The 27,137-nt window shown below is 32.7% G+C and overlaps 3 protein-coding genes across 3 annotated transcripts; all 3 read left to right on the forward strand.

Annotated features, from left to right (window-relative positions):
• The first annotated feature begins 12,071 nt into the window (after positions 1–12,071).
• Positions 12,072–15,142, forward strand: LOC124838308 (eugenol synthase 1-like). The gene is made up of 5 exons (XM_047313876.2): positions 12,072–12,292; positions 12,912–13,043; positions 13,181–13,409; positions 13,518–13,721; positions 14,778–15,142. Exons 1-5 carry the CDS (start codon positions 12,086–12,088, stop codon positions 14,975–14,977), a joined length of 972 nt encoding a protein of 323 aa, XP_047169832.1. The 5' UTR covers positions 12,072–12,085; the 3' UTR covers positions 14,978–15,142.
• Positions 15,143–19,673: 4,531 nt separating this feature from the next.
• Positions 19,674–20,132, forward strand: LOC148201569 (uncharacterized). The gene has a single exon (XM_088109436.1). It carries the CDS (start codon positions 19,674–19,676, stop codon positions 20,130–20,132), a length of 459 nt encoding a protein of 152 aa, XP_087965562.1.
• Positions 20,133–20,429: 297 nt separating this feature from the next.
• Positions 20,430–22,015, forward strand: LOC148201570 (uncharacterized). The gene is made up of 2 exons (XM_088109437.1): positions 20,430–20,773; positions 21,043–22,015. The coding sequence occupies exons 1-2, from the start codon at positions 20,430–20,432 to the stop codon at positions 22,013–22,015; spliced, it is 1,317 nt and encodes a 438-aa protein (XP_087965563.1).
• Positions 22,016–27,137: the final 5,122 nt, after the last annotated feature.

Below are 27,137 nucleotides of genomic sequence, written 5' to 3' on the forward strand. Positions count from 1 at the left end.
AAAGACTTACACAATCATTCTTACCTAATTAAGGACACAAATCTTCATAGCTCTCAACCTATTATAAAAACACATCATAATTACATTTAAATACAAATGATGAAAACTTAATGGCTTTCAAAAGATGAATATTCAACAAATACACCTCACACTAACATATGATTTATGATCAAAATCTATTAAAGATAATGATATTTGACAATATTTTATTGACAACATTTTAATACCATTTACGTGTTATCATGTGATTGGTTCAAAATTACTCCGCAATCAATAATAATAAGGATAAACACCAACATGGTCCAATCACAGAATGACACATAAATGATGTTAAAATGTTGTCAAAAAAATGTTGTCAAAATATCATTATCCATCTATTAATTAGGATCAAAATCTATTAATACACCCAACGATAATTCACATGTAAGTTTCATATTACAAAATTGTTTGAACTTTTTTAACTTCTTATAAATCCTTTAAAATCCAAAATTACAAAATCTTAATAATATTCTTTTAAAAAATATATTACATTCTTAAAGTATATTTAAAATTTACAGATTATTTTATTTAAACAAAGTCCTTTGAAATCTATTAACCTCATATTTTACTACTGAGTGAAGCAATTGATTTTGTGCATATTTAATTTTCTTTTCCCAAACAATGACATATTATTTTTAATAAGAGGATTTATACTTTCTACTTCCAAGTTTTTTCTGCACCTTCAAATTTGTAGTTTTGTCTTTTAGTAAAAATTTATATAAAATAAATAAACAATTAGGCAATTACTTACTAAAATACCTTTACTGTATCATTTATATTTATTGGATCATGTATTCCCAAATCTTCACACATTTTCTTTTTCTCTATTATCTTTTTTATATATACTGAATTTTTGAAATTTAGTTTAAAAAGTTACTGGATTTCAAGATCTAATTTAAAAACTTACCATGTTTTGAAATCCTAGTTAAAAATTCATCGAATTTCAAAATTCAAGTAAGAAACTCATTAAGTTTTAAAATTTAATTAAGGAAATTTTTAAATTTGATTATTAAATTTCGAAATCCGATAATCATTTCTCTCAAATTTTGAAATCTGGTAAACACTAAATATATTTACTTATTTTAATTCATAAATAATTTATTATTAATATTATTAATAATATTATAACTAATATAATATTATTAATGATATTATAATAAAATTAATGATATAATTTATCATCATTAATTATTCCAATAATAATATATCAATTATTATTATTTTTATTTATTACAACTGAATTTAAACAAATTGTATTCTTTAAATAACGTAATGGGTAAGTTTTTGAATAATAAAAATAATCAAATTATATTTAATAGCACAATAATCAAAATAAAAATAAAAATATTTATTTAGTAATACTCAATTTAATCTTCCAAAAGTGAAATATAATGAGTAAGTCTTTTAATAAAATCAAAACACTAATTAATATATAATGGATTTCAAAATTTAGTTAAGAGTTTCATTAAAGATTTTATCGAATTTAAAAATTTGATAAGGATTGTGAACCGAATTTTAAAATCTGATAAAACTTTTAACTGAATTTCAAAATTAAATAAAATTTATAATTAAATTTCAAAATTGAAAACTTATTTTCTTTAATATGTAATCCTATATTTGAATCAATCATTTTTACCTTCATTTATTCTATACTAAACATTTATAAATAAATATAACCGAACAAAACCAATTTATTAAGGAAAAAAGTAACAAAATGAAATTCAATGAGTGGAATGAAGGTAAACAAAGAAGAAAGAAGTAGGAAAAGAATGTGCAAGTTCAAATTAAGAAAAAGTGAGAGAAAAATGAGTAAAGAGAGAGAAAAAGAATTACCTTATAAGAAAAGTGGTTTTAGCAATAAAAGAAAGTTTGATCGTGCAGGAAAAAAAACCGTGAGAAACCCCTTTTTAATATTTATTTAAATAGCACTTTTTACTATTCATGATTCTGATGATTTTTTTTTTTTTAAATAAATTGAGTCTCAATCAAATTTTACAAACTTATTAAATATCGTAAACATTTTAATAAATCTATTATGTTAATTATGTGAAATATCAAATGATATATGAAATTAAGTTACATAAAATAACGTGTTACAACTATTTTGTATTTGTTAAGTAATATGTTATTACCTTTTTTGCATAATGAAATTTTGTTATTTAAAATTAATGATATTTTAAATTGTTTAATAGTGATAAAATTATTTTATAATAACAAATTTAAAATTTAAATCATAATTTAAGTTAATTATTTACACTAATATTTTAAATTTATATTTATTTATTTAAATATATTAAAAAAATTGTTTCTAAATAATTAAAAATGATTATTAAAAATATAATTTATTAAAAATATAATTTTTGTAATTCTATTTCTGATATTAGGGTTCTTCTTTTGAAAATTAAATTAAGGGTATTGAGGTCTGAAGGGTTGATTGTGGTTTGGGAGGGTCGTGACGGTATTCCCACCACCTTCCCCGTCGAAGACGGTCTTCATTAACAGCGACAACACGAGTGATCGTCCTGGTTGGACGAGAAGTTGGGGGTAGAGAATGATCTCGGCTTGTAGAAGTAGCGGCGACATCGACCCTCTCTTCCATGGTCGCTGCGATGTCGTTCCCGCCGCCGGCAATGGCAACTCTGCTTAAGTTCTTCAACGATTTCGATCGTGACTAGGACGACGCCTGGACTAATGTTGGTGGTATTGGCCAGACAAAGGAGACGAAGACATAGGTTGGTGTGGATGTTTCGTGCAAAAGGGAATGGAGAAACAACGAGCGATACTGGTGTCGGCTTCAGAAATACTTCCAATGGGGGTTGCCGCCAGCAACGATGACCTCAATGATGAATGATGTAGGCGCTATATTGTTGTTGGTGGGTGAGAAAACTTAACGATTTTTTTTGTGATGGGGAAGATCATGCAATTTTGGGGTTTAACAGGTGCTCCATTCTCGCGGAGAGGAGCTCGTGGTGGTTGCTCGCGGTTGATGCAACAATTCACGGCAACGCGGTGAGGCTGAAGAGGTGACGGGCAAACGTCGAAGTTGGAGAGGCGTGAGGAAAACAACAGCTTTGGAACATCGGTGGCGGCCGATTAAAGGGCGAAGGTGAAGGGAAGGTTGATTCGGTGATGGGTTGGAGATGCGACACATGACTTTCCCAAAAATGAATGCTTCTAATTCAAACAGCACGATCACTGATGTTCTTCCCAATCTTGCATATTTCCCTCCCAAACCATGATCAACCCAATACCCTTAATTTAATTTTCAAAAGAAGAACCCTAATATCAGAAATAGAATTTCAAAAATAATAAATCCACCTCATTACCCCTTAAGGACTCCACGTCAACCAATAAATGACATTTCACTCTCTGATTACACATATGGACATTTGGTCGTTAACGATTTTTGCAACGTTTGCAAAAAGGACTAACATAAATTACGATCTTTAGGACTACATTGAACAAAAAAAAAGGACCAAATCGAACATAGTAAATAAAATTGGGACCAATAATGGTATTAAGCCTTTATTATAAAATAATCTTATAATATAAATAGAACTTTCTAAAGCTCGGTTCATTATCTAGAATACTTCTATCTCTCTAAAGCACTATTCTCTTCCCTTTCTCTCACATCTCTCTAACTTTTCGCACACTTGGATCATCTGTTCAACGATCAAAAAGTGTCTAGGTGATCCTGGCGTAGAGAGTTTTCTTTGCAAACGATCAATTTCTTATTTTGAGTCAGTAAGTTCGTTCCCTTTTTCTTAAATTTTTTTCATAATGTGTGATCATGCAAGGAAATCTGCCTTGCATGAGATGTAAGTTTCTCCTTCTTGATTCTTAACTCAATTTAGGTTCTAAAGTTGGTTTCCTATCACCAATCGGTGATTTGTGGGTATTTTTTTAGAATTTCCTTGCGGTGCAAGTCGCGGTCGGGATATTTTGTAGAGTTGTACAAATTTCTAGAGGTAAGGGGAGCTAGTTAATTACTTTTAAATTGTATGTATGTTGTATAAATTGATAGTGTATGAATGATGAACTGTTGAAATTTGAATGTTAGTTGGTGTTCTTGATTATTTAGGTATTTTAGTGAAATTTATGAATTTTATGATGATATGTAATTATATGAATGATGAATCTGGTTGTATGTGTGTATGAGATGTTGAATTTGTACTGTTAGAGTATTTTGGTGTTGATTGAAATTGTTGGAAGAAAGGGGAAATTTGATAGTAGAGTATTTTGGTCTAGAATGTGTTCTTAAGGAAGGAAATGGTTGGAGAACTGTTTATTGTACAATTGAGTATGAGTTGGGATATGTCATGTTTTGGCATCTAAAATTGATAGAAATCTGAATTGTGAGTGTATGGTGGTGGTGAGGTAGAGTTCTACTTGTGTTAAAACTTAATTTGGAGGAAGTGAGGTAGTGAAAACTTGAGTTTGGAGTTCTGTGTGTGCAAATGGTCAGTTTGGAGAGTCTTGGTAAACCATTTGGGACTTGTTAGAGTCCCTAATGATGGAAGAAGGATCCAGATGGTTCTGGTGGTGGAAGCTATCAACCAGATCTTCTTCTTTGAATAGATATGGACGCAACTGCTTCTATTTTCACAACTGGATGTCTGATGCAAGCAGCTGGTTATGTGAATGAATGGATGAAAGAACGCAGTAGAATGAAGAAGGATTGAAAGAGTAGGTGTGTTCGGTGGAATGAAGACGTAAGGAATCAAGAGGAATTAAAGCAACACTCCAATAGGTGGTGATAAAGTGATGAAGTGGTGATGGAGAAAAGTGGAATGAAGGTAGAGATTTGGGTGCTGAAATGTGATGCGGATGGGTGGAGAAATGCTAGGAATTGAGCCTAACTAGGGAGAGAGGCTAGAGGAAACCCTTAAGCTCTCTCTCGGTGACCTTCAACAAGAAGAAAGTTTTGGACAGAAATCAACAGAATCAATTCTTCATTTAAATCAAAGGTATCTTTTACAATGGCTAAGCAAGCTATTTAAAAAGAAAAAATACAAAGCTCCTGGTTCACGCCTTTACTCGGCTAACGTTCCAACAATGCTAGTTGTGAAAGGGTGAATAAACGTGAAGCTCCACGTGGACAATAAGCAAACATCTTGGTGAAGAAACGTGAGTGGCTACGTGGGCAACAAGCTAGCAGTACGTGGACAACAAGTTTGGTGCAGTTTTAGCCGCTGAGCACAAACTCCCTTCCGCTGGGCGCGAGGCTTCTTTCTTCTTCAACAAAGCTGCTAAAATATGGCTCACGTTAGGCTTCCTAGAGTAGCTTGCTAGGCAATTGTATAATGCATCCAAGTAAAGATTTAACTTGATTCTCTACTCTTGAAGTTTCCTTTCTTCTTGATTCATCAAGCTTCTTGGCTAGTCGATCCATGATTTCCTAGCCTTATTAAACCCTACACATACAAACATATTAAAGATAATCCTTCTAAGACTTTAGAGAAAGAAAATCAAGAAAGTTCTTTTTTTTTAAAAGTCCTTCTCCAACTTTCCTTTCTTAGCCTTAAGTTAAGTTGGTACTCCTTTGAATGGAATGTCCTAAATGGTTTTCCATCACCTAAGTTGTTTCGAATTGTGCCACAAATGGTAGAATTCAATTTGAGTCTCTAAGTTGAGTTTTTGTAAGTTTTTGGGTGAGATCTTGAGGCTACTTGTTTAGATTGGTGTTAGAATGGTTTAAACACACTTAGTTAAGTAATATTGGGTGTATAACATGATCTAGGAGGATTAGAAGTTGGGAAAAATATGTTCATTTGGTCAAGAGTGGTTTGAGGGCAATAATTCTGCAATTTTCGTGCTACAAAATTATGTAGACTCGTTGAGCGACTTCACTCACTCAACGAGAGGTCAAGGAGTCTGGGTCACTGTCTCAGGTTTTTCGCTTAGCAAGTTGGGGGTCTGAGTCACTGTCTCTACTTTCACACAACGAGAATGTGCGATGAGCGACTGGTTGAGGTCTAAGAGCATTGTGTGTTTTATTCGAATAGCGAATGGGTACGCTTAGCGAGTATCTGCTGAGCAAGGTATTTGGGGCCTGTTACCACTGGAAGTTTTATTTGCTCAACGACCTGGGTCGCTAAGCGAGTGGGTTGGAACCTGGAGGCACTGTCTGTTGATTCGCATAATGACCCGGCTCGTTGTGCAAGAATACTCTATAGTCGCTTAGCGAGGGTATGCGCTGAGCGACTGGTTCATGTCTTTGAGTACTCTTTCTTTTCTTGTTCTTGATTTGTTTGAAATATAAATTAAATTTGTTGTGAATGAAGTATGATTATGTATGAGTTGTATGAGCAATAAAGTCATGAGTTAAGATTCAAAGTATGTTTTCAAAGTGGTGAAAGTAAGTTCCAAAGTGAATCCTCTTGGTGAGATTCAAGTATATTTAGAATGAATGCAGGAGCTCAGTCTTGGGGGTTATCCTGAAACTCCAATGGTCTTTCATTCTCACGTAGAGCGGATTGATCCATGTCGTGCAGAGTAGCAAGAGGTCTTAGTCTTGGAGGCTTCCAATATGCTCTAATGCCCGGAACAGACTAACCTTGTGAGTGTGGTACAGTGAAACCCATTGGCTATGGCTTTGCAAAGCAGTAGAACCCACCACGAGTGCACAACCCGCTATAGCTCGACAATCATTCTAAGTCCGGACGGTCAAAGTGAGTGTAGTGTCATGCATAAAGTGTTTTTGTGATGAAATGTCTATATATGATTGTATGATATGTAGTTGATAAATAGTATGTTTGTTCTTTTATTTAAACTAATTTACCCTGTTGTTTGTGTTTGTGATGAGTGTATATTTATGCCCACATTTATGCTTTAAAGTTCAAATTTTTGATGGGATAATTGTGCTTAAATGGTTGATTTTAAGTGAATTTGTGATGATTGGAATTGTTGGGTTTGGAAAATAAAGAGACGTAAAAGTGAGTTTTAGTGCATAAATTATTCTTGGATGTTCTAATGTTTATTTGTGCAGCTCAGAATATAAGTTTTATTGGTCCAAATGGCAATTCAAGGCCCAAAATCAGATTTTATTTGGAAAATTCAGAAGGGGTTAAAGTGCAGATGGAGGAAATTTCAAGGTATTTGTGCAATTTTGGAAAGTCAGAAAATCTAAAAGATAAAATTCAGTTGTTGAATTTAATTTGGGAATATCAACAGAAAATATCTTCCAAATAATTTTATCATTATCTAAATCTTTTAGTTATTTGGAAGATATAAGATATAAGATAATTGAGTTAATATCTATCAAATATTCTTTAAAATTGATTTAATCTAATGAATATTTGAAAGATATAATATATCAACAGAAAATATCTTATCAACAAACTATTTAGAGTCCAAGCCCAATCAAGCCTATATAAAGAGACCCAAGGGAGGCAGAAAAAGGGACTTCACTTAATTCATTCTCTCATACTTCTCTCACTTTTCTTTCATCTTGTATTCAACTCCATTCATGGAGAGCTAAGCATCTAGGGCTATTCTGCTGTAATTCCATGACAGATTCTGAGGTTACGTTCAGTTAATGCAATTGTTTACTTTGATTATTGATTTAAGTTGTTCTCTCTATGTCTTTCATCTCTTTATCTTGTTAAAAGCAAAGATTTTTGCATCATAATATGTTTGAATCTACATGCATATTGATTATATGAGTTTTAGGGTTTTTAGGTTTAAATTGATAATCTACTTTGATTTAATTTAGGAACTTTCATATGATTAAATGGTTTTTACTATCAATTGAGAATGTACTTTGATTGATTAGTAATAATTTCAATTATAATCAATTGAGAATTTACTTTGATTGATTAGCTTTTAATTTGGTTAGGAGATTTAAGAATAGACATGATTAAACACAATAGAATTTGATTGAGAATGTACTTTGGTTGAATTTATTGTGAATAATCTAGAAAGGTTTTGCATTTGATTGAGAATTTACTTTGGTTAAATGCATGATCGCCCTCGAATTAATTAAGAATGTACTTTAATTAATTTGAAACTTAAATAATAATCAATTGAACAATTATCCGTGAATAACCGATGATGAATCTATCTTGGAAAAGCAGTGGAATTAGCCTATTTCATCGTAACTATTTTTAAGTTTCTTATTTGTTCTTTAAACATTCTCCAAACATTACTTTTATCCATAAGCATTGCATAGAATTCGTAAGAGTCAGATATTCAAAAGCAATTCCGTGTTCGTTGAGAGACGACTCAGGGTTACTTTAGCCCTATCTACCTTCTTGAATACTACTTGGCAATACTGAAGTTGCCTTGAAAAGTAGTATTAATTTGATAGCTTCAACGACAGCCTATCAGTTTGTTTTTGTGTTTTGTATGTGTTGGTGTTCTTTCCTTTGCAATGATCATCCTTTGGGTGTGAGAGAGGGAGATGAGGTTTCCCTGGAGAAGGCTTTGGATGGTGGTGATGCGACAGCTTAGGTTTGGTAGACTTGTATTGTATATAGTTTTGTATTAGTCAGATTATAACTAAAGTTTAAATTTTATAGTTATTTTGGATGACTGTAATATTTATACTTTATATTTTAGTTGGATAATTGTGTTGTCTTATCATAATATATATGTGATAATTCTTTATATAATATTTATACTATATTATTGGGACGTTACATGTAACCTAATTCTAACTTTTTTTTAATAATGTGTCAAAATAAAGTTTAGTCTTCATTTTCAACAAATTTTTTAACATAAATTATAAAATGATATTTAAGTAAATATTACGAATAATATATGTAGAAAAATTTTGATTGAGAATCTTGTTACTTTGAAAAAAAAAATAAAACATAAACACTTAGCTCTAAAAAAATCAATATTTCATCTTTTCTTACTTTCTATAATTACAAAAGATTATTTTTTTAATTACCATAACAAATAATTGTGTAAATATGAAAGATCATTTTTCTAATTCTAATAGATTAGAAAAACTTCTATTATATTTATTTTCAAGGGAATCCAAACAAAAATTAACAGGACGAACAAATGAGACAAATCAACATAATTATAGTTCAAAAACTATAAATAAAATTATTATTTGTCATTTAAATTTTTTCTTTGAAAATTATATAAATACATAACATAAACATGTCTATTTTGTTATCCAACCCAATACGCCAAGGTCCTACATGCCATGTGAATGCACTTTTCTTCTTTCGTGTGAGATATGATTAAGTTAGAAATCTGAAAATGACGTTTCATAGTTTTCCATGCATAAAAAAATACAAAACAAAATAGGTACAGAGTATTTTATTTTCGAATTTTAATTATTTTAACATTAATAAATCATTTTTTAACAATATAAATGAAATTAAATCATTAAAGTTTACTATTTCACCTATTATACGCCTATAAACCGGCCTGTTTTTATATTTCTACTAATATGTGATCGTAAACATCTTCAATGAAGATTATCTATAATTATTGAAAAGAATAAAAATAAAAATATAATTTTACCTTTTACTCTCTGTTTGAATCATTAATCCACTGTTTACATTTAATTGATAGATATTATAAAGTAAAGCACAAAAAAACAAAACACAAAGAAAATATATAATTTTTCTAATTTAATAAAAGTCTTAATTATTTAGATATCATTTTGAGGATAATGTGTTAATTGGGTCCTTATTTCTAAAAAAAATTAATTTTATTTTCAAATTCGTTAATGTGCATCAATTAAGTCTTTATCATTAGTTTTCTAAAAACGACATTAAGAGTGTGGTGACGTGGCAAAGGACAGTGTATAATGTCAAAATTTGTAATTGTACATTGGAGAGGTGGAAAGGTCCACAATACATTAGAAAAGTTCGACTAAAAGCATGAAAAACTCAAACACTTCGAGAGGACATTCAGAGAAGTCACATAGCTCAATAAGACATCATGAGAGCATGGTAAGGTGCATGAAGAAGTAACATACCTCAACAAGACATCAAGAGAGCTCAGTAAAATGCATGAAAAAGTAATATATATCGACAAGACAGCGAGAGAGTTTGGTAAAGTGCATGGAGAAGTAACATAGCCCAACAAGACATCAAGAGTGTTTGGTCAAGTGCATGGAGAAGTAATATAGCTCGACAAAAATCTAAAGATCTCGGCAAGTCAGATCAAGCTATTTAGACTTCCCATCGAGCTATTTGACGTCTCCATGCACTTTATCGAGCTCTTTGTATGTTTATCCGAGCTATTTTAGTTCTCTATACACTTAGTTAAGCTCTTTGATGTCTTGCCGAGCTATGTTACTTCTCTATGCACTTTACCGAGCTCTCCCGATGTCTTGCTGAGTTATTTTACTTCCCCATGCACTTTATCGAACTCTCCTGATGTCTTGTCAAAATGTTGCTTCTCCATGCATTTTACCAAGCTTTCTTAATGTTTTGCTAAGCAATGTGACTTCTCAATACACTTTACTGAGTTCTCTTAATGTCTTGTCGAGCTATTTTACTTCTCCATACACTTTATCAAACTCTCTAGATGTCTTGATGAGTTGTTTGAGTTTTTAATACGCTTAGTTGAGCTCTCCAGCTATTTTGTTGATTTTGTTAAAGTCGTCAAGATTTTCATCTTTTGATTTTTCTTATCAGTCCAAAATTTTATATCAAAAAATCCTTATGTGCCAACTGCATAAACTATCATAAAAACATAACGTTTTAAACTAGGTAAAAGAAAAGACTTGATTAATTTACATTAACGAATTTGAGAACAAAATTGAAATTTTTTAAAAGTGAACCCGTTTAATACATAGCCTTCAAAATAGAAACGATCCCACTAATTAAACCTTAATAAAACAAGGGGTTTAGAAAGAAAAATATGTATAATTATGATATTTTTACATAATTAATCATGTTTCAAACCTACTGTTATTATTATTATTTATGTGTATCTATGTGTTTTATATTATAATGAAAAAACAATTAAAAAAACCTAATATTTCATTAGAATATATTATTTAGCATAAATAAAATATTAAATTGATAAAATAATAAAATTAATTAATGTAAAATTTATATTTTATATTTATAAATAATTCATTTCAATATATTTATATTTTAAAATGTAAAAGTTTTATTTATTAAGATTTGATAATATATTTTAATTTTAATTTTAAATTTATATTTTAAAAACGATTTCCATTTTTTCTAAATATGTATTAAAAATTTATTTTATTACATAAGTTACACCTATTGTAAATTTTTCAATCATTTTACACTTTTTTTTTCTTCAAATTAAACAATATCACGTACTATTTTTCTATTTTTATTTCCTTTTCTATTCAAAGAAAACCTATTTTACGCTTTCTTTTTTCCAAATTAAACAACATCCACTTACTATTTTGTTTTTTTCCTATTTCCTCTTTAGTAAAAATCTTTTTAACTTAAGAATATAATTATATTTAAAATAATGTGGAGAGTGGAAGAAGTATCCAGTGGTGATGGAGGGAGCATCATCCATTTTGTTTTCTTCCTATTTCCTCTTTAGTTCAAATAAAGCCCAATCCAGCTAAGACGGCCGTCTAAAGTAACCTTTTTACCAACAAGTTTGGTCGCCACCAAAACTTTTTCAACCATCCTATCAAATTTCAAGCCACAGCAACTTTCTTTTAAAGGAGAATCTTTTACAAAAAAACAACAATTAATCTCACAAAAAGAATCAAGATTTATTTAAAAAAAAATATTAACTAGTCAATAAATATTTTCATTTATCCAAAATAATAAAAAGTTAAATTCGAATCATATACTTAAAAAAAAACAAAACACAATTTATTCACCACTTGTGGATCCTTCCAAATCCAGTGGCTGCCCACAAAGTCCAGAAGATACAAATTCAAAGTTTTAATTTAAGTCCCCTTGTTTTGTTGTGTTTATATTAAAATTTTGATAACATTTTAGAAATGAATTGAAATTCAAATTTGTCCAAAGATATTTTTGAAAGTTGGAAGCTTTACAGCAGAAAAAATGCATGTATTTTGGCAGGTTTTGAAGTTGGAAAGAAGTTATAAAAGAGGGTGTGGTCACATTGTAAGCATATGCAGCATTTGTTAAGAATGGAGGGAATGAAGAGTAAGATAGTTGTATTTGGAGGAACTGGTTATATTGGGAAGTACTTGGTGAAGGCAAGTGTTTCTTTAGGACATCCAACTTTTGTGTATACTCGTTCTCTTAATTCACAAACTTCTTCTTCAAAGATACAACTTTGCAAGGAGTTCAGCCACATGGGAGTTACCCTTATCCAAGTTAGTCTATTCTCTTCTTTCTTCCCCTTTACATGGAATTTTGAATAAAAAATTAAGATGAAATATTTCTCATTATGTAGATCTATGTTTGATTCAATCTCATAAACATAATTTATAACTTCAAATTTACGTCTTACTTATTTTAATTTCATTCCAATTAATACGAGTTATTTAACGAGTTTTTTTACAAAATTAAAATAGTTAAAGATTTTGTATCGATTAAAAATAAGATAAATTTTTTCTAACGTATAAATTTTATTTTTATGAGTGTTGAGTTAGGTTTAAAATCTATTTTTAATATGATATTAACATTATTTAAAAAATATTATCTTTAAATGCAAATCTCTATAAAGTTAAATTATGTTTAGAGTTGACTTTGTGAAACTAATTATATAAGTTAATTTGTCTAATTTTTGTTCTGTTTTTCTTTCCCAAAATTGTGAATATACAGGGGATATAATTTTAGTTTGATAAATACATTTAATTTCTTATCATACTTGGTTATCCTTGAAAATATAATTATGTATTAAACTTTTAGGTGAAAGTTTAATTTTAGAAAATTAAGTTACTTTTAGTTATACAATTTTTTCTTCCTGATGAGTATGGTTGCTATGAGCAGGGAGAACTTGAGCATGAGCAGATTTTGAAAGTGATTGAAAAGGTAGACATTGTGATATGTGCACTTCCATACCCTCAAGTGATGGAGCAACTCAAAATCATAGAAGCTATCAAAGTTGCTGGTAATATTAAGGTACTGACAACATTTTGTAATTTATTAGATTGTCAATTAAGTTAACATTATCACATCTTTGTATAAAAAATATAAGATAAAATAATTTTTAATAGCTGATGATTGATGAATTTTTTTTATATTAATTGGTGTTGCAGAGATTTCTTCCATCGGATTTTGGGGTGGAAGAAGATAGAGTAAACCCTCTTCCTCCATTTCAAGCTTTCCTTGATAAGAAAAGAAAAATTAGAAGGGAAATTGAAGCATCTAAGATCCCTTTTACCTATATCTCTGCAAATTGCTTTGGTGCATACTTTGTTAATTATTTGATTCGTCCTCACGAAGAAAACAATCATACTATTGTTTATGGCAATGGTCATGCCAAAGGTACACATTTTATTTATTTACTTATTTTATTTTATTTTATTTGACATTTTTCATTTATTTTCTCTACACATTGCCTTGATGATGAAGAAAATCTAATGTAAATTTCAGCTGTGCTAAACTATGAAGAAGATATTGCCATGTACTCCATTAAAGTAGCAGATGATCCAAGAACATGCAATCGTGTTGTTATTTATCGACCCTCTAAGAACATTGTATCACAAAATGATTTGATATCATTGTGGGAACAGAAAACTGGAAAGAATTTTATCAAAGATTTTGTATCTGAGGAAGAGATTATCAATCTATCACGGAGTAAGACATTTTCTTTTTAACTTCTTTTTCTTGATATATAAACTTGAATTATATTTTTTTAAAATTGATATTAGAGTCATTTAGTACCTATCAAAATTATTTCTGGTGTGGGAGTCGAGGTTAATGACTTAATGATGTACAAGGTGTCTGATGTTATTTTTGATCATTTATATTTGAGGTTACTTATCCAAGGCATTCTGATATCAAAATCAATAAAGATTCAACAACTCAAGCTATTAATGTATATTAAATATCATCACCTACATCTTTACCTCAAACCTATATTTAAAGATTTTAAAATGACTTTTGCATTAGGAACGACCTAATTATGACCTAATTGGTAATAATCATATTTTTTCTTAAATTGGTTAGTATTAGAGGTAACTGTTCTATAAGTTGATCGTTCGGTATGTTGGTGACAACTGTTTGGTCTAAGAAGCAATGCGTAGTTGTGTTTGTAGTAAGACTAACCGTTTGGACAGTTATGTTCAAGGTTGATGGGACGGTCGGTACAATAATCAAATTTATTAATGTTTTTATTTGCATCTTGAGCATAGACTTATGGACAACTGACAAAATTCTAATTGTGATTTGATTGCTAGTGCTAGTATTTATAGGATCAACATAAACCATGGATCTATGTACATTTTAGAATAATATTTACATGGAGAGTATAATAACAACATAATAAATAGTAATTATGTATCAAGATTTAGTTATAATATATAAATATGATCCAAATAGATGAAAATTGGGTTATTCCATGATGAAGAGACTTAAAAACCCTTATTGAATGATGCTCTTTAATATGTTTATTGAATTGAATAAGAACAATTAGGTTTATTGGATTGAATAAGAACAATTAGGTTTATTGTTTCACTTAGATTATCTCCTATTTTCAAAGTTCTATATATTCAGTCTTTAATGTTGAAATTTAAAGTTTCATTATAATTTGATTTTTTTTCACTATAATTAGATTACATTTTCATTTTAATTATATATGTTTTTCTTCATGCTTTGTTATGTTAAAATTAAACTTGTTGAATGTTGATGCAGCATTACCTTCTCCACATAATATTCCAGTTTCTATTCTCCATAGTGTGTTTGTTAAAGGAGACCTCATGAACTTTGAGTTAGGGAAAGATGATCTCGAAGCTTCAGAGTTATATCCTGATTACAACTATACCTCCATTGATCAACTTCTTGATATTTTTCTTGTTCATCCTTTGCCTCCCGCATCTGCTGCTTTTGAATGAACATATTTTATACTACTCTTCTAGTGCCTTGGAATTTAGAATCAATTTATTTATGTTGTATTCAAATTTAAGATTGTGTACAATAAATCTCTTATAGTTTGTGAGCATAATTGTTAATTAGCATGATTTTAGTCCAATATAATATATTTTACATTGGTTTGTTTACACATATGTAAGATAGATATAGTGAAGAATTTAGGACTAAAAAGTCTCTCCATTACAAAAGTCAACGAACTAAAATATTCACAAAAGCCATGTAGGTTAGATCAATCCATGGGTCTTCTTTTTAGAAAAAAAAAATCATTTTGAATATAATAAAAATGTAATTACCTCCTAATTTGTCATGAATATAAGTATTTTTAATTTGACAAAGAACTCTATAGAAACATTTTAATCAAACTAATTAACATAGACTTTATAAGAAGTTTCAATAAACTTGATTGCTTGTTTATATATGAAAATTATGCAAGAGTAGGATGTTGAAATCCTTAACTTATTAAACATATTTAATTTTTCTTGAGTGACTAAACATATTTCTAAAGTATATAAGATAGTCATTTAATTTTGTTGTGCGAAAAATTCATCTATATATGAATCAAAACTAAATACGACATTTCAATTTGAAAGTTTAAAATAATGTATTTATGAGTAATAAGTTTATGGATTTTTTATTATATGTTGTTTTTTTTTTCTATTTTTAGTGTATGACTTAAATTTATACTTAACTTCTACTAATTATTTATTTATCTTTATTAATATATAAATATTATATATATATATAATATTTAGTAATTATAAAGAAAATAGTGTGAATTTTATTAAAATTAACCCAATATTCTCACATTTTAGTTAGACTCCATGTTTCTTACGTGATTGAGACTTTGTACTATGCACCACTGTATTAAATACTATAAGTTTTTTCCTTTAAGAAATTGATAAAATTAATAAAGAGATTATAGTTAATAACGATATAAATTTATATATTATATATTTTATTTAATAACATAATAATAAGTATGATATAAAAATATTGATTTAATATATAATAAAATATTAACTTATTAGATTGTCTAATAAAATATATAATTTTATATGTATACATAAATGATACTGTTTTTAAGAATTAACTAAAACCTTGTAGTAGAGCTAAACTCACTTTACTCTGAGTGTATCCCACTTAAGAAAGGACTTTAGATACTAAAGTTTTTCTTTGGCTTCCAAAAAATAAGTTTTCTAAAAAAGATTTTTTTAAAAATGAATTTGGTTGACCCATAAACTATAAATATGTTTTGACACTTTTATATAAAGTTTGATTGGTCCCAAATTCAGTTGTTAGTGTCAATTTCGTCTCCCTTTTGAAAAGGTCTCAAATTCGTTCTCACGATACCCCAATCAAGCCTGTTAATTTATGTGACATGGCAAAAAAATTTATATTTTTTTCTCTCCTCTGCTTTTATACGAGATGCACTTAATTTTTTTTGAAGAAAAAACGTAACAATATGAAAAATACAATTATTGGTGTCGCAACATTATAAATATATATTTATACTTCTTTTAATGTTCTCATTTTCTCCCTTCTATTTCTCTCTTTACGTAAGAATTAATTCAAATCCTAAATAATAATAATAATAATAATAATAATAATAATAATAATAATAATAATAATAATAATAATAATGTATTAATAATAATAAATAATATAAGGATAATAATAAGGTTTAAGCATTCAGGATATCCCTATTTTGGAGAAGAATCTCAATTTCGTCCTAATTTTGTGAAAATTGTAACAATTGGGTTCCTACCGTAAATTGGCCCAGCGGCATTAGTGTGTGGTTGAAGTGGCGCGCTGGAGTCTCTTTCTTAATTGACGTGACACGCTGGAGTAGAGACACCTTAATTGACGTGGATAATTGTATTTTTTTAAAATACAAAGAAAAGAAAAGCTGGAGTCCCATTCGGACCTCAACCTAGGTTCATTCCTCCATCATCGTGGCACCGTCTTCTCCTTCATCACGGTAGTGCCGTGAACCTCCACTCATCTCCACCGCAACTTCCACCACATTTAAGCAGCTACCGTGAATTGCGCCTCAGCATCACCATTTTCATCTACCCTGAACCATCGCGCTTCCCCTTCGCCTCCGCCCCTTCTCCAAGCCATCGTCAGCCACCGTAGCGCGCCTCACTACCTCCATTGCGTCATCGTCTTCTCCTTCATCAGAGTCGCATCATGAATCTCTAACCCACCTCCGTTCAACTCCACCATCTACACCACCTTGAATCTCCCTTACCGCCGCTAAGAGCCAGTCTCCATTATCTTGACCTTCCCTCCAAATCTCGTCCAATCGGGTTTAATCATCGTCGCTCTTGCCACCCTCGCTGTTGGAAGGTCCCCATTGGCTTCACAACTGCGAACTCTTCCTCGTGAACACGGTCACCGGGATAGGAAGGACGACCATCGACGCGCTAATGGTAGGGTTGCTTCGGATGAACCTTTCTCTCGGCGTGAATCTTGTTGCTAAAGAGAGGATCCTTTCCCTGCGCGGCTAGCCAAGAAAAGAAGCGATGGGAAAGCTTTCTTTTCCCTCTGCGAGAGAGGAATACCTTGAAATGGCATGGGCTTAGGCTCCTTTTCAAATCCGAAAAAATAAAAAATAGTAGAGAATTGAGGTGCCTCTACTCTAGTGTGCCACATCAATTAAGAAAGGACTCCAGGCCACGTCAACCACACACTAATGTTGTTGGGCCCAATTTAACGGTAGGAACCCAATTGTTACAATTTTCACAAAATTAGGACCCAATTGAGAAACCGAAAAGAACAGGACGAAATTGAGATTCTCCTCCAAAATAGGGACCTCCTGAATGATTAAACCTAATAATAATAATGTATTAATAATAATAATCATTATAATAATAATAATTTTAATAATAATAATAATAATATATTAATAATAATAATATAATAATAATAATGATAATATAATGATAATAATAATATAATAATAATAACTAATAATAATAATAAATAATAATAATAATAATGATAATAATAATAGTAATAAAATAATAATAATAATAATAATAATTATTATTATAATTATTTGACTGAGTAAGCGTTTTGAAGTGGGGTTTTATTTATATTTTTATTTCAAAAATTAGGGTTAGAATTTTGGGTTTATAGTTAAAGGAAGTTGGTTCCTAATTAACCGAATAGGTTTGAGTGATTCTTCCTGCACCCCATCTCTTTCATCTTGCACCCCCAATTTTACATCTTTGTCCTTCATTTAATAAAGTCAAAACATAATTAATGATTACTTAACGATTCCTAACCACCAACACTTTTTCTAACTACCAACCCAAATATTTTTCTGATTGTATAAACCCTAACATGCACCCCTCTTCTTCGTTCCCATTGTTTCACTCACTGTAGCATAGCATTTTTTTCACTATTGTTGGCATTTTGTTCACTGGGTGAGTGTTTTGAGTTGGTGGTTGTGATTTGTGGTGGCGGTGATCTGTGCGAGGTTATCCTTGGTGGTGGTGTTGTGGCATTGGACGAGAGGAAGAAGATATCACAGGTTAGCATTTCATTTAAACACACTTAACCGTAGTTGGACCTGCGATTTTAGATTGAAGCCATTCGAACGTCGGTTATAGACAACCGCACTTTGATTTTTGGCTGCTCGTAACCGCACTTCGATATGCAGTTTTTAAGGGTCGCACTTTCAAGTGCGTTTCCACTGTGCAACCTAATTTCCTTTGTTTTTCTTTATTATGGTATATGATTTTTGATTTAATATTTGTTATTTATGGATTATGCTAGATGTGTTAGTTATTAGTCATAGATTTAGTCATGAATGACCTCCATTTCACGAAGTTGGGAAAAACCTCCTAGGTAATTTTTAGCTTAGTTGATTTTCATGTTGAAAAGGTGAATATGGAAGTAGAGATCAAGCTTCTTTTCCCAGACTCAGCCATTGAGATAAATTTTGTGACTACTTTCATGTTGTTAGTATTGTTATAATACGGTGGATTTCTTTATTAGTATTTTCATGTTCTTAGTCTTTTTAGAATATCCTCCGTTTGGTAGATCTTTGTGCTTAGTGGGAGAATTGAAACCTGTAACCATGGTGCTTGCAAAGCCACTTGTCTAGCAACCTGCATGAGTGTGCATAGCAACATATAGTTTCTGTCGTTGGTTTTTGTCAGCTACATGAAATCAAGTTGGATGACTTATGAGGTTTCTAATAGTGAAAATATTAGTGTCCATTATAGTCTTCTTACCTTGTGCCGTAGATTGGTCTCTCGATTCTTCTCCAATTATGTCTTACCATTCTTTTGCCTTCTCCAGCAACCCAATGTCCTTCTCTAATTATCTTTTTTTTTTGCCCTTAGTAAAAGCTAACAATATATATTTTGATTTATGTATTATTAGTGCGGCTTTAAGATGAGAAATGTAGTATATTTTGATTCTGGAAATTGAACTTAAGGTCCACTTCGGAAAGAAAGATACTTTATCTAGTTTGGGGAGCATAATCATTATTTCTAGTTCTAAAAATATAAGTTTTGACTAAGATTAGCTTAAACAACTTCTTTATAGCTTGATTTTAATTTTAAAAGTTTTCCTTAATTTTTTATTTGTTATTTATTAAATTTTAATATTGTAATATTTATTGTAGGTCATATTTAATTATATAAGATGGATAACTATCCATTTTTCGATTCTCAAATAAATTCTGATTTTATGTCGGAGTTTTCTTCTTTTCTAAAAGAAGTGGGTGAGGGTGATTACACAGATCAGTTTTCCACTGATCAAATATTTCCATCACACGCTGATTTAATTGAATGGGTTCGAAAGATTGCATTTGATCTTGGATTTGTTGTCGTCATTATAAGATCTGACACAACAACTGGTGAAGCTGACAGAAATACATTTATTTTGTTAGGCTTTGAAAGAAGCGGGGAGTATAGGAAGTATAAGCCAGATGTTCAACCTAGTGTATCTGGCACAAGAAAATGTAAGTGTCCATTTAGGTTGAGGGGTCAACCTAAAGGAGAGGGTTCGGTGTTAAAGGTTATGTGCGGCTATCACAACCATGAATTAGTAGAGACTTTGGTCGGCCATCCTTTCGTGGGGAGGTTAAATGCTGCTGAATAGTCAATTCTTGTGGACATGACTAATAGTCAAGTAAATCCATCAAATATTCTTTTGACTCTGAAAGAACATAATGAAGATAACGTGACCACGATAAAGCAAATATATAATGCGAGGTACACGTACAAACGATCTTTGAGAGGGTCGAGAACCGAAATGCAGTAGTTGATTATGTTGTTAGATAGAGACAAATACATCCAGAGAAGTAGATGTTTGGACGATTTTGACGTGGTAAGTGACCTGTTTTGGACACATCCCGATTCAGTGCACTTAGTCAATTCATTTAATATTGTTTTCTTAATGGATACGACGTACAAGACGAACAAATACCGACTTCCATCGCTGGAGATTGTGGGAGTCACATCAACTAGTTTGACATTCACAGCCGCCTTTTCATTGCTTTCAAGTGAACGCCAAAATAATTTCAGTTGGGCATTAGAAAGGTTCAAAGGATTATTATTGACATCAGAGGGCGGTCCACGCGTTATTGTCACTGACAGAGACCTTGCTTTGATAAATGCAATTAGTAATGTCTTTCCGGAGACGTATCAAATGCTATGTACATTCCACATTACGAAAAATGTTAGAGCGAAATGCAAGATGTTAGTAGATAAGGTTGAGGCATGGGATGTGTTGATGGACATGTAGTAGAATGTCATGGATTGTGACGACTAGTCGATGTTTAGTGCTTATGTTCATCGTCTTGAGTATGCCTCTTTTGCATGGCCTTTATTTTTTTATTATGTCAACCACACTTGGATCATTCTGTACAAGACATACTTCGTCAAAGCATGGACGAACAAAGTTATGCCTCTAGTCAACACTACAACAAACAGGTAATTTTTATTTTCATCGGCTTGTGTACTTATGTATTTCATATTTATGTGTAATGTATTAATGTGATATGTGATAGGGTTGAGTCTGCGCACTGGAACCTGAAGAGATTATTGGGATCTAGTATGGGAGACCTATGCTCGTGTTGGGATGCTATGCATAACATCAATATCCTACAACATAATAAGATCAAGGCGTCCTTTGAAAAAAGTCTTAACATAATGAGTGATGCTTACAAAGGATTGATATATAGAAGACTTGTTGGACGTGTTTCACGATACGCTCTAGGACTTATTGTTGATGAAATTGAGCGAGTGAATCAAATAGGTATGGACAGTGCTCGTTGTGGATGCATTTTGAGCTCAACGTACAACCTACCATGTGCTTGTGTATTAGCACGATATCAACTTGGATTAATTCCTCTTGGTGAAATTCATGTTATGTGGACCCGTTTAAGCATTTCAAGTATTGTTTCTAATGAATCGCTTCCAGAGTTTAGCATTGATCGTGAAGTTGAATTGGTACAAGAAAGATTCAAGAAGGTTGACATTAGTGAAAAAGTCAACATAAAGCAGAAGATGGTCGAAATTGTTTGCCTAGAGATGACATCTATGGTTTCTCCTTCGCATAAAGTGAAAACAAAAGGTGCACAGAAGACTAAAGTTGCACGTCATGAGAGGTCTACAAAATGTGACCCATCATATTTTGAGCATGTTGACACTTTACATTCGATGATAGAGTCTTCAGCACAAAAGTCAAAAGTGAAATCGAAGGCCAAAGAAGAAACACGAAGGATAGTACCGATGTTAAATCAATTTCATCCGATCTGTCGTCCATACATTGTAGATGTTGTTAATGTTGTTGCTGATGGTCATTGCGGTTATCGATGTATTGCTGCTATGTTGGGCCTAGGTGAAGAGGCATGGCCCGTTATCCGACATGACCTCTACCAAGAATTAACTGAGTGGCTTGATGAATATGCAGAACTAGTAGGAAGCTACAATCGATTGGAAGAACTACGACAATCATTGATTGTCCATGATCGATCATAGGTATTTCTTATTTACCTCATAAACATAACATATTTCTAATTTTGTATTTCTTTTCATAAGTACTTACCTACATGCATTACAGGTTAATGCTAAGAAGTGGATGACCATACCGGACATTGGCTATCCAATTGCAAATCGATACAATCTCATCTTAGTATGTTTGTCCTATGTTCAGAGTTTTACCATATTTCCATTACGCACTTCACCACCTACAGATATCACACAACATCGAATCCTATGTATTAGATTTGTTAATGGATGTCATTTCGCACACCAACTCGCTAAGCGCACAGCCTCTGATGCGCTGTGCGAATTCAAGACTTGAAATCTCCAAACTGGCATGATTCGCTCAGCGAACCAATGGTGGTGCGCTGTGCGAATGTATTCTCCTGGCTCTGCGAATTTTACTTATGCTATGCGAGAATTGGCTGACAATTTCACTTTTGTACAACTTTTCCTGAACAATAATTTACAACAAAATCTACTTCCTATTACGACTTTTCACTGAGTAATAACATGAATAATTACAAAATTGAGATCCTTTATAAGTGTCAAAACATCTGTTTTTCACACTTATCAGGTAAACCTTCGTATCAAAAGTGAACCATTACCCATTATGATTCACTTACTAATATTAATTTTTCAGGTTCAGTTATAACAGGGTTGTCCCTTACCCATGGTGGACATAATTTCGTCAAACTATTGTTACCCATAGGCGCGAGCATGGTCTTCATTTTATACACATAGGATGCAATCATTTATGGAGTTAATGAGAGTTAATTCGACTTATATAGATCTTGGAGAAGATTGAAACTAAGTTTGTTATGTAACTTTTTTTTTTCAATTGTAAATACTTTTCGTTATATAATTTGAATCAACAAAGTCGATTCATACAATTTGTTAAATATATTATAATTAGTCAAAGTATTAAAATCATACATAATCATGCAATATTTTAAATACTTAAAGTATAAATAATTGTTTCATAAATTACCATTAAAAAGGTAAACATATATAACAATGTCTTTTCAAGAAAATGATGCACGTCCACGCACATGACCACCACCTCTTCTAGTACTAGACTCATACTCCTCAATATACCTTCGAGCTTGTCGCAACCGGAATCGCGACGGGACGACGATCCAAAAAGAAACGGGTTTTAAAAAGAGATTTGGAGTCGCCACCATAGTTTATTATGGAAAACTATGGAAAAACCTCAAAACGATAAAGCACGGTCCACGAAAACCAAAGATTGGGTTCGGGAGTCGGTTACGCGTGGGGAAGGTGTTAGCACCCCACAACGCCTGCCCTAAGGCAGTACCTTTAACTAAATGCACGAATATGATGTGGTCTTTCAAAATGTTTAATTATCCCCTAAAATAAAATTCTAGATAAACAAAACATATTTTTTTAGTTTTTTGGGCCCGACAAGGATTGACCTTGCTCCTACGTATTCTCATTCAAAATGAGAAATCAGGGTTACGTAGTTCTAGTTTGAAAGACTGTTTGTTGTTTGGAAAAGCAGATGTTTTTAATTTTTGGAGATTTTATATTTTTAATATTTTCGAGAAAAAGAAGGTAACGAGTACTAGGCCGACGCGAACGGTCGCACAAGTACTCATACCTTTAAAATGATATTTAAATATTTTTAATTATTTTTGAAAAGAGAGATAACGATATTAAGCACTAGGACGATGCGAACGATCACACAAGCACTCATACCGTTATCTGCTTATTTAGGAAGACTTGAGAGTATTGAGTGCTAGGCTGATGCGGACGATCGCACGAGCACTCATACCCTCGTTTAATATTACGTAAATAAGAGAGAAAAGTATTGAACACTAGGACGATGTGAACGATCACACGAGTGTTCAACCTTTAAACGTATTTTTGAAATTTTATTTAAGAAGAAGAAAAGGTTTTTAGCACAAGGACGACGCGAGCGGTCACACGTGTGCTTAACCTTCAAAACGTATTTTTGAAATTTTATTTAAGGAAGAAGAAAAGGTTTTTTAGCACAAGGACGACGCGAGCGGTCACACGTGTGCTTAAACCTTCAAAACATATTTTTGAAATTTTATTTAAGAAGAAGAAAAGGTTTTTAGCACAAGGACGACGCGAGCGGTCACACGTGTGCTTAAACCTTCCAAACATATTTTTGAAATTTTATTTAAGAAAAGAAGAAAAGGTTTTTAGCACAAGGACGACGCGAGCGGTCACACGTGCGCTTAAACCTTTAAAACTTTTCTTGTAAATTCTTTTTATTTAAACTATCAATATTGTATTATTAAATATATATTTTAGGATAAGTAAATGTCTAAAATAAATAGATAAAACAAAATAAAATTGAACAAACAAAAGAAATGGAACTGCCGAACGGACGTTGGGAAGAGATTCAGAATAATGAGCGTTCGTTAGGTAGAGAACGAACGTTCGTTGGGGAGAGGACGAACGTCCGTTGTGGAATATAACAGACGGACGTTTAGAAATGTGAGCTGAATGACGAGCGTTCGTCAAGAGATATGACGAACGGACGTTGAGAGCGAAGGCTGAATGACGAACGCTCGTTGAAGAGATGACGAACGGACGTTGAAAAATTGAAGCTTAAGGACGAACGTTCGTTATTGAAATAACGAACGGACGTTCAAAAATGAAGCTTAATGACGAACGCTCGTTATTTGAGAAGACGAACGGACGTTCAAAAAAAAAAAAATGGGAGCCTAAGGACGAACGTTCGTTATTGAAGTGACGAACGGACGTTCAAAAATTGGGGCTAAATGACGAACGTTCGTTATTGAAATGGCGAACGAACGTTCAAAAAATGGGAGCTTAAAGACGAACGTTCGTTATTGAAATGGGGAACGGACGTAAAGGCTTAAGGCTAACGAACACTCATTTGTTTAGCTAACGAGCGCTCATTCGTTTGGAGAACGAACGCTCGTTAGATAGAAGGCTGAGCGAACGGTCAAAAAGGCTTAAGGCTAACGAACGCTCATTCGTTTAGCTAACGAACACTCATTCGTTTGGAGAACGAACACTCGTTAGGGAGAAGGTTGAGCGAACGGTCAAAAAGGCTTAAGTTTTAACGAGCGCTCGTTTGTTTGGATAACAAGCGTTCGTTGTGGGGAGATGGCGAACGGACGCCAAATAACGAGCGCTCCAAAAGAGGCCCAATGCACCAGACGTACGCCCATTTCTGGGCTTGGCCCAGTCCAATGCTTTCTAACCTAGAATTTTCTAGGGGTTCAGGAGGTTCATCCTCATTCCCCATTCCCCAGCTCGCGTCTTCTCTGACCCAAGGTCCCAAGCTCTGCACCACGAACTCACCACCACCTCTGCCATATCCGGCCACCGTCACCTCAACCAGAATAAGCCTTGGCCTCGCCGGCGACACTTCGCGCCACCAGAACCACCACCAGTCATGACGCCACTGTCTCCGCCTTTCTCTTTTCGAAAACAGCGATTCTCAGGGAGGGTCTTCTTCCACGTTCATCTCTGATCCCTTCGCGTCATCAACACCCATCATCATCAACTTCACCATTACTAAAATCTCCACGACCACTGCCACGATAAGGCTCCCCGTGCCTACCTTCGTCTACCTCCTCAGTCACCTCCACGGCCACCAGATTCCTTCTCAACAGCTCCAGGCCGCCGGGACTCAACACCCTCGCGCCACTAACCTCACCGGTGCCACCAACGCCACTCTTCTTCTTCCCCTTTCGAGTATTTTCTCAACTGCCAAATGCCCCCCGCAACACCGTTTTTCCTCTCTGCCTCCCTTAATTTTTATTGTTTTCTGATTGGTTTAATGTTGATTGATTTCTCTCTATTCAGTATTGGAAACGATGAGTGTGTAGTGTGCATATGAGCATGAGTGGGATAGATCATTCTAATAATGGTGCATGGGCTGGCGAGACAGGGGTGCATGGAGTTTATGCAGTAAGCATACATGATGAATTTGAATGTACAGGTGAACAAAAGACCTACCTGCTGCTAGGGCTGCTGCTACTGCTAGCTGTGTATTCGGTGACCTCCTCTTGCCGGTGCTGGTGCCAATGATGACCCTGGATGATGATCCCAGATGATGGTTTTCTCGTGTGCACCCTTTTCCCTTTTTTCTCTCTCTGATCAGAACCAAATTCTGCTCCCCCAAAATCTTGGAATTATCCTATTCTAACCACCTGGTCCCCCCTCCTCCAACACGCCTCTCGCATACCCCTTTCCCACGTTTTTTCTCTTTTTCTATTTCCCTTTTTTTTAATTTTTATTTTATTTTTTAATTGTTTTCAGTTTTAATTTTATTTTTCAATTTTTTAATTATTTTGATTAATTAACTCTATTAAAACAAATTGAAGATAAGAAAAATAGAAATTGAATTAAAAGCAAAAAATCTAAATACATAAAAATAGAATAAAACAAAAAGGTAAAATAATAAAAAGGAAAATAATAAATAACCAATAAAAATAGAATTTTTTACAACCCGGACAAAATTGAGTGTTGACAGAGCTACCTCCAGTGTCTCAGTAGTACGTTGATAAGCTATAGTGTCCTCTATAATGTCTCGATAGGTTAACATGCTCTACAACATCCTGATCACACGCCTCATACCCCCTTGAAATTAAGATAAGAAAAAAAAATGTATTAAGTAAACAAGAACAAAAATTGATGAAAAAAAATCATATCACTTAGTTTCAATACATACCAACAATCCTAGCTCAATTGACCGTCTACGACGAACTGGAGGCACCAGCCTGTCATCTGGAAGGTCTCGCCTCATGCGCGGTGCAAGACTGGGTCATTCATCGTCGTCGCCTGGAGTGTTGTACGGGTGCGACACCTGCCTAAACCACGCTATGTATCCATCAACACATGCATATGGCTTATGAGCTTCAACGACACTAGTAATGGCATGCTCTACATACCGCAGCCAATGTAGATCAATCTTAGGAATGTCTGGCATCAAAAGAGTCTACGGCGACCATGGTATGGTCTGCTTAAAACCAAACTAACGCAACACGCGTTCAGGTAGATGTCGATGAATCATGTCGCTTAGTCGGATCCATCTCGAAAACATAGATATGGCCATGAATGGGCATGTACGTGTGTGAGAAACGTATGGATG

Source organism: Vigna umbellata, chromosome 3 (assembly GCF_029865625.1).
Source record: "Vigna umbellata cultivar VRB3 chromosome 3, Vumbellata_1.0, whole genome shotgun sequence".
NCBI lineage: Eukaryota > Viridiplantae > Streptophyta > Magnoliopsida > Fabales > Fabaceae > Vigna > Vigna umbellata.

Bases quoted from the DNA above. Each gene is read 5' to 3' on its own strand.
- LOC148201569 (XM_088109436.1), top strand. From the start codon at position 19,674: ATGGATAACTATCCATTTTTCGATTCTCAAATAAATTCTGATTTTATG.
- LOC148201570 (XM_088109437.1), top strand. From the start codon at position 20,430: ATGGATACGACGTACAAGACGAACAAATACCGACTTCCATCGCTGGAG. The intron at 20,774-21,042 runs GTAGTAGAATGT...GATATGTGATAG, and splicing joins TGGGATGTGTTGATGGACAT to GGTTGAGTCTGCGCACTGGA.
- LOC124838308 (XM_047313876.2), top strand. From the start codon at position 12,086: ATGCAGCATTTGTTAAGAATGGAGGGAATGAAGAGTAAGATAGTTGTA. The intron at 13,044-13,180 runs GTACTGACAACA...TTGGTGTTGCAG, and splicing joins AAGTTGCTGGTAATATTAAG to AGATTTCTTCCATCGGATTT. The intron at 13,722-14,777 runs GTAAGACATTTT...ATGTTGATGCAG, and splicing joins GATTATCAATCTATCACGGA to CATTACCTTCTCCACATAAT.